The sequence below is a fragment of the Trematomus bernacchii genome, unplaced genomic scaffold, assembly GCF_902827165.1.
Source record: "Trematomus bernacchii unplaced genomic scaffold, fTreBer1.1, whole genome shotgun sequence".
NCBI lineage: Eukaryota > Metazoa > Chordata > Actinopteri > Perciformes > Nototheniidae > Trematomus > Trematomus bernacchii.
Window position 1 is genome coordinate 28515475 of NW_022987720.1, and position 7625 is coordinate 28523099.

A 7625-nucleotide genomic window follows, 5' to 3' on the forward strand; every position below is an offset into this window, starting at 1 on the left:
TGAAAAAAACTGTTCTGTTTTCTAGTGATTTTATTTTTTGTTTTGAGAAGTAGAAAATGAAAATCATCCCGTGTTTTAAGTTTAGTAAATCCCCTGTTGACCATGATAAAGAAAAACGCCTTGTATTTCAATTTTGGTTGAAAATCCAATGACCAAAACATACACTGACCAGGTCGGGACGGCCCTGGGCATTTGTAAAACTTGTTTAGTTTGTTTGTGGAGTTATGGCAGGAACTTAGCAAGGAGTGTCACATGGCTGACCTGTGTCCTAATGCAGCGCTCCTGCCAACATGCTGTAAAAGATACACACCCATTTAAATATAAGCTCAAATGAAAGGATTCAAGCATTTAGAGATCTGTTGAGCAGCAGAGATTCAAGAGGACGAAGTGTTAAGAGCATTATGGACTTTTCAACAACAGTGATCTTGGCAGGGCTGATCGTAGCTCTGTTGTGGCTGTTTAGTGTCAAAAACAGCAGAAAGTATCGTCTGCCTCCAGGACCCTATGCGCTTCCTCTAGTAGGAAACCTGCCACAGCTTGACAAAAATGCACCTTTTAAAAGCTTTCTCAAGGTAAGACAAAATGTAATAGGACAAGAATAATGAGAGACGACGTCTCTGCATAACCTCAGTCAAACAGATTTGTTTGATCACAAGGAAACATTTGCACTAAAAAAGCAATAGTTCATTTGCAGCTTTTAATTGCCCTAATGTGTTTTTCTAGTTCAGTGAAACCTACGGTCCTGTGATAACAGTGTACCTGGGCTGGCAGCGGGCGGTTGTTCTGGTAGGATACGATGCAGTGAAAGAGGCTCTGGTGGACCATGCAGATGACTTCACTGGCAGAGGTCCACTGCCGTTTCTGATGAAAGTGACCAATGGCTACGGTAACAAAAGCACTTCAAATAATTTAAGGGACAAGTGATTTCCTAATGGTTTTATGTCTGCATGTCTCTGTATTTACATGTACCTATAATACCTCAGATCGTCACAAAACAACCATTTCCTTTTGTCAGGTTTGGCGATCAGTAACGGGGAACGCTGGCGCCAACTTCGACGTTTCACACTGACAACCTTAAGAGACTTTGGGATGGGACGCAAAGGCATGGAACAGTGGATCCAAGAAGAGAGCCAACATTTGAGGGATCGCGTAAAAACGTTCAAAGGTGTGTTTTCAGCTGTTGTGGGAGACTGTGGAAGCATTGTTCAGTTTTTCGGATATATGCATCCCTCTTGCTTGAGCTGCACTCTTTAAGCATTATCTCTTGTTGATGGCAGTTGGTTCAAAGTAAACACAGACTGTTACACAATCGGCTAAAACATTGAACCTTCATTTAAAGCCTTGATTTACTAAGAAAGCAAATGAAGCATTTTAAGCTTTATTTAAAGGTGGGGTAGGTAATTTTGGAGAAACCAGCTCGAGGTTGCGGTCGAATAGTCCAAAAATCAGCTCCTAAATTCTAACCCTATCGTCTATTCCTTAACCTCTGAGTGAAACGTCACGGGGTTAAGGGATAGTGGATAGGAGAATTCAAAAGGATTTAGGAGGAGACTGCACTTTCACTATCCGACGTGTGGACTACAACATGGATGTTTAATAAGAACGAGGGACTACTGTAAACTCATATAGAGACTCTGCACCGTGCTCTGATGCTGTTGTTTTATGCTTTATGAACGGGGACAACAGAGAAACATATTCTTCATGACCAAAGTTGGAATTGAAATAAAAAAGGAAAGTGAAACTTATGCTCGTCACCCTCTCCCTCCGGTCCACATTAATACAAATGATCCCAATACGTATGATTGTATGAAAAGATCTTAAAATCAATACAAATGTATTTATTATAAACGTTAGTCCTTAACATCTATCACTGTGTATATCACCATTCAAACATATTTTAAAAGTTGAACAAACCCCACACAGCTCAGTAAAGACTGTGAAATGTTGACTTTATTTGATCATTTCAGTAAAAACTAACGTTCATATTTCTCTTTTTGATTATAATACTGATGAACGTTCAAAACAAAGCACTTTGGCAACTTACCACATACGTTTTAAAATGCTTAATAAGCACCGTAACTTTCATGATATCATTTCTCGTTCATAATCGGTTGTTTCCGTGAACGGCCGACTGTTGTGTGACGGCAAATGCCGCGGGCGCGGCCGCAAGGCATTGTGGGGCAGCATTTTCTCCTCTCCTTTAGGTTAGGGGGTTCCTAAGCTAAAGGAGGTTATAAAGGAAGTTTGAAACCTCCTTTCCTTTCATTTAGAGAATTCGAACGGCACTTATCATGGCTGCCACTGAGGGACTTCCGGGTCATTTCACTCCGTTAGGAAGGTTCCTAAGCTAAATGGACTACTCGACCGCAACCCGAGTGTGCTAGAATTTGAAAATACACAGCCTGAAAAAATCTGCCACTTCCTTACAGAGCCCCTCCTCCAACACACACGAACGCGCACATGACCAATGAGGGCACGAGATAAGTTTGTGCACAGATGGAAGGCTGACAGGCAGGTAGGCCATCCAGTTATTTTAGCCGGCCCGGCTAAAATGATTGGTCGTGCTTTTTACAGTACTACGGCTTCCACAGATGACATTTTTTAATGGATTTTTTGTCAAAGCACTTAAGATATTCATTGCTATCGGGATGTTAAGAGCATTCCATGGAATATAACAAAAAGTGTATCTCAAGCCGGTTTCTCAAACTTACCTACCCCACCTTTAAATCTGAACAATTGGCAAGCAACAAACTGTGAATATCTTCAAATGATATGTTGATCATTAACAGGTAATGAGTCAATTAAGCTAGCAAGAGTTTGGTGGATATTGATATCCTCAACTAAAAACCACGCAAGGTTGAATGGCAGTTGGACTTCTTACAGTGATGTGACATTAACAGATAGCACCTTTTTTATTTAGTATTTCAATTAAACAAAAACGCTGGTTCTAACACATCCAAAGTGAGCTTAAACATGTTCAAACCCCAGCAAAGTTGGCGTTTTTAGCATTTGAAAAACAGTTGTATGGCAGGTAAGATTAATTCTCAATGGATGTTGTGACCCGCCAACACCACCTTTTTTCTTCTGATCAGAACGTTTGTAAGATGAGTCCAACTGTGTTTCCCTCTTCCCTTCCAGCCAAGCCATTTGACCCCTCATTCTTGTTGAGTCTCAGCGTGTCCAACGTGATCTGCTGCCTGGTGTTTGGCCAACGCTTCAAATATGAAGATGAGAAGTTCCTGTCTCTTCTGCAGATAACAACAAAAACCTTGAAATTTGCTAGTAGTCCCTGGGGTCAGGTATGAAGGGGAGGCCCGAATCCTACTTAATATCATGTCTATGATTTGTTAAGTTAAATAGAAGTTGGGACAGGTAATGGTGGAAATATTCAGAGAGAATATTGTAAAGATGCATTCACATTATACTGTATGTGCCTCTGCTGACGCTTTAGCGCAATCGCTCGAAATTGTCTCCAAGCGCTGCGCTCAAAGTTGAAATTATTTACGAAATTCACATTGCGTTTCATGTGAATGCAGCTTAACAATAATATACAGCATTTTGCAATGATAGCCGCAACACACTGAATACATTATGAACCCCTGTGAAACAAAGCTTGAGTGTACTGTCTGCCTCCCTGATACAGATGTACAACGTCTTTCCCCGCATCGTGGAGCATCTTCCCGGCAGCCATAACACTGTTTTTGCCCAGATTGAGGAGATAAAAGGGTTTGTGTCCATGCAGATCCAAGAGCACAAAGAGACAATGGACCCAAGCTCACCGAGGGACTTTATTGACAGCTTTCTCATCCGAAGCAATCAGGTAGGACTGGACAATTTGCTTTGTTTAAAGGTCCCATGTCATGCTTTTCCGGTTATTACCCGTCCCCTTGTGTGTTATGAAGGTTTGTATGCCTATAAGCGGTCTGCAAAGTCACAAACCCTCAAAGTACACCCTGTAGCGAGTAAAACTCTAACACAGAAAAGACCTGTCTATGCTGCCCCAGAACGCCTCGTTGGAGATTTCTCTTTTTCCATTTTTTCTTCCTGAGTATAGTGACGTAGGCAAGGCAAGGTAAGTTTATTTATATAGCACCTTTCAACACAAGGCAATTCAAAGTGCTTTACAAAAATGAAAGACATTAAGAAAAAACGTAACGATACCCAGGTCCAAATGGACCAATCTGCGGAGCTCCTCACACACACACACACACACACACACACACACACACACACACACACACACACACACACACACACACACACACACACACACACACACACACACACACACACAAACACACACACACACTCACTCAGCCTTATCTTTTCTCAGCCGCGGCTCCGCGGATCTCCGCACACAGCCAGGCTGTGAGTGTGTGTGTGTGCTCAGGCTGAGTTCCGCGGTGTCTCGCTGTCTCGCAGACCCCACGCAGCAACCAGGAAACGACACCAGTAATACAGCTCACACTGTGCCCTCCTCGAGCCTCAAGGGGCGGAGCAGCGAGCCCCGCAACGTCCCGCCAACACGGCACCCAGACCGGTTGACTAATCAGAACAGAGTGGAATCATAGGGAGGGGGGGGCAGGAGCTCCAACAAGGCGTGTAGGACAGAGAGTGAATACACATACTATACAGAGATGCTGTATGAGAAACCAATGTGATTTTGGAACATTGAACAATGTAAATCCATTCTAGTAGACCTCAACAATGGAATTATGATCAGTAGAAATGGCCATGACATGGGACCTTTAAGAAACCCGAGACCACACTGCGCAATAACTTTGATCCTGGAATTTCTTAAAATTAAACATCCCTTCACATTAATTTGGATGCTGAGAAAGGTTTTCCTGATGTACTATGGCAGATGTCATCAGAAAAGAATATATGTGCTGTTTGCTGTGCATTTTGTAGCATTTATACCAATATAACATCTCAGGAAAAGGACATTCCTTCAACGGAGTTCCACCATGATAACTTGGTCTCGACTGTGCTGAATCTCTTCCTGGCAGGAACGGAAACAACCAGCTCAACCATTAGATATGCCCTCAGTTTGTTCATAAAATACCCAGACATACAGGGTAAGTCCCCCAACAGGAAACACAGCCCTTTTTTACCACAAACATCTATAATCCTGTATTTACCTTTAATGTTTTGCTTGCTCCCGTACAGAGAAAATGCAGCATGAGATTGACACTGTGATTGGACAAAGTTGTCCTAGCATGGAGAACAGGAAGTCCCTCCCCTTTACTGATGCAGTCATCCATGAGGTGCAGCGCTTTCTGGACATTGTCCCATTCAGCATTCCTCACTACGCACTCCATGACATCTCTTTCAGGGGTTACACAATCCCCAAGGTATTGTCCATCCCAAGATATCATATCCAATGACAGAGACAGATCCTTATGACACTAACATATCTCTCACATGTCTTAATAGGACACTGTGATTATTCCTTTGCTTCACTCTGTGCTGAAAGACGAAAAGCATTGGGAGACTCCCTGGACCTTCAACCCTAAGCACTTCCTGGACCAGAATGACAACTTTAAGAAAAATCCTTCTTTCATGCCTTTTTCTGCAGGTAAAATGCGGCATTCCGCCAGTTGATACATCAACCCTTAGCATGCTGAGGAATATGAATAATAGTAGTTTTCTGTGTGAGTGTGTTGTGTCCACAATGAGTCATTTTTTTGCTAAAACCTGACTCATTGCCCGGTAACAATCGTAAACGCAATTGTATTTTTATTTTGAAGTTTGTGGTTTTATCTCTTCACAGGGAAGAGAGGCTGTGTTGGCGAGTCTCTGGCTCGTATGGAGCTTTTTATCTTCATAGTGTCACTGCTGCAGAATTTCACTTTTTCCTGCACTGGAGGCCCCGACACTATCAACCTCAATCCAGAGTTCAGCAGCTTCGCCAATCTGCCTCGCTCCTCCGAGATCATCGCCACGCCGCGTTGAGAACAGGAAGTCCATTTAGACCAGGGGTGTCAAACTCAATTTCATCTCGGGCCACATTAGCATCATGGTTGCACTCAAAGGGCCAGTTTTATATATAAGACTATATAAAAATACATATATAAATATTTAATATATATAAAATAATGTATTATATGACATTATTGCCTCTGCATTGGATGATTATTGGATAGGGTAATAACTTCATAATTAACTACGTCTGAAAGCTGAAGTCTATAGGGCAAATAATTGCAAGTCTCTTCAGTGAGAATGTCACAAAATGATTTAAAAAGAAAAGCCAAATTCTGGAAAAAAAGCCAAAATGTAAAAAAATAAGTGACATTTTGAAAAAAAAATCACATTTTGAGAAAAAAAAAATCAGATTCGGAGAAAAAGGCAAATTCTAAGAAAAAAGGCATATTTTGAAGAAAAAAAAGTCAAAGTCTGAGAAAAAAGTAACATTTGAGATGCATTGTGGGACATCGGCATGTAACCGTATAATAAACACATTATATTCTTTGCAAGCTCTTGTGGGCCACATAAAATGAAGTCACGGGCCGGTTTTGGCCCCCCGGCCTTGAGTTTGACACCCCTGATCTAGACTGAGCCTATCATTGATTGAAGCATTCTGAGTCAAGGACAACTCGATAACATATATTGCTTTTTTGTGATTTTGCACTGTTTGCTGTAAAGATGATGTTTGCTGTTACCTGGCGGACACATACTCTAAAGATACAACATAAGGGAACAGCCGGAATGATTATGCATCCTCTTGTCTTCTGCTTCGGTTGTCTTTTAACAATTTCTTAGTTACTCTATTAACTATCAACATGCCGTCTTAAACAAAAACAAAAAAAAGTATTTCTGAAATATGGATTTGTATGCATACACATGGCAATAGATTACTTCTGTATACCTGTTGGAAAGTCTTTGTTGTGTTTGTGTATTTATTTACTGAATTTATTCCAAGTAAAATTTCATTGGAAGAAAATCTATCAAACAAGGACTTATAAAAGAGTTTAAAAAAACACCCAACACATCAAATATATCACCTCTTTTTAAAAGATTATAAAAATCTCTGCCTACCATTAGCATTTCAATCAAAGTCAGATCACTGAACCTTGAAAGAGATAAGGTACATTTGAAACCCAGAGTCCTTTTCCTTTGACCTGTAAAACGTCTTTCCAGAGGTGGAAACTTTACTTGAGCGTTTCCATTTAATTGTTCTTTAAACTTCTACTCCACTACATTTATTAGTCATCTTTAGCTGCTTTTAACTAAATGCATCTCTACAAAATAAACTAGCGGACTAACTCTTTAAGCCACATAAGAGTCCAATTATTTAAATATTTTACAGAAAGTCAAACAGAACTTTGTTTGTCTACAACAGTGAAATGCTACTTGATGCTGAGCAAACCAGCAGCTAAATGTCACAAGTGGGGTTGAGGTGACGTCACAGGGCTCTGCACATACCCTTAGAACCGGAGTTATGCAGGTAACCTTTGTTTTCTTCCAGAGAAAGCTTGAAGCAGAGACAGATGTGTGTAGTTTACGGTCATCACGGGATTTAGACCTTCAGTGGAGGTTACTGCAGTGGAGAAACACCTTTCGTGGAGCATTATGGAGTTGTCCGCCTCATTGATTTGAGCGGCTCTTATCATTGCTTTACTGTG

At 41.1% G+C, this 7625-nt stretch overlaps 1 protein-coding gene across 1 annotated transcript; it reads left to right on the plus strand.

Moving 5' to 3' along the window:
• The first annotated feature begins 233 nt into the window (after positions 1 to 233).
• LOC117492603 (cytochrome P450 2G1-like) lies at positions 234 to 6881 on the plus strand. Its single transcript, XM_034142952.1, has 10 exons — positions 234 to 572; positions 724 to 886; positions 1016 to 1165; positions 3139 to 3299; positions 3644 to 3820; positions 4937 to 5078; positions 5170 to 5354; positions 5437 to 5578; positions 5774 to 5976; positions 6556 to 6881. Exons 1-9 carry the CDS (start codon positions 402 to 404, stop codon positions 5953 to 5955), a joined length of 1473 nt encoding a protein of 490 aa, XP_033998843.1. The 5' UTR covers positions 234 to 401; the 3' UTR covers positions 5956 to 5976; positions 6556 to 6881.
• The last annotated feature ends 744 nt before the right edge of the window (positions 6882 to 7625 follow it).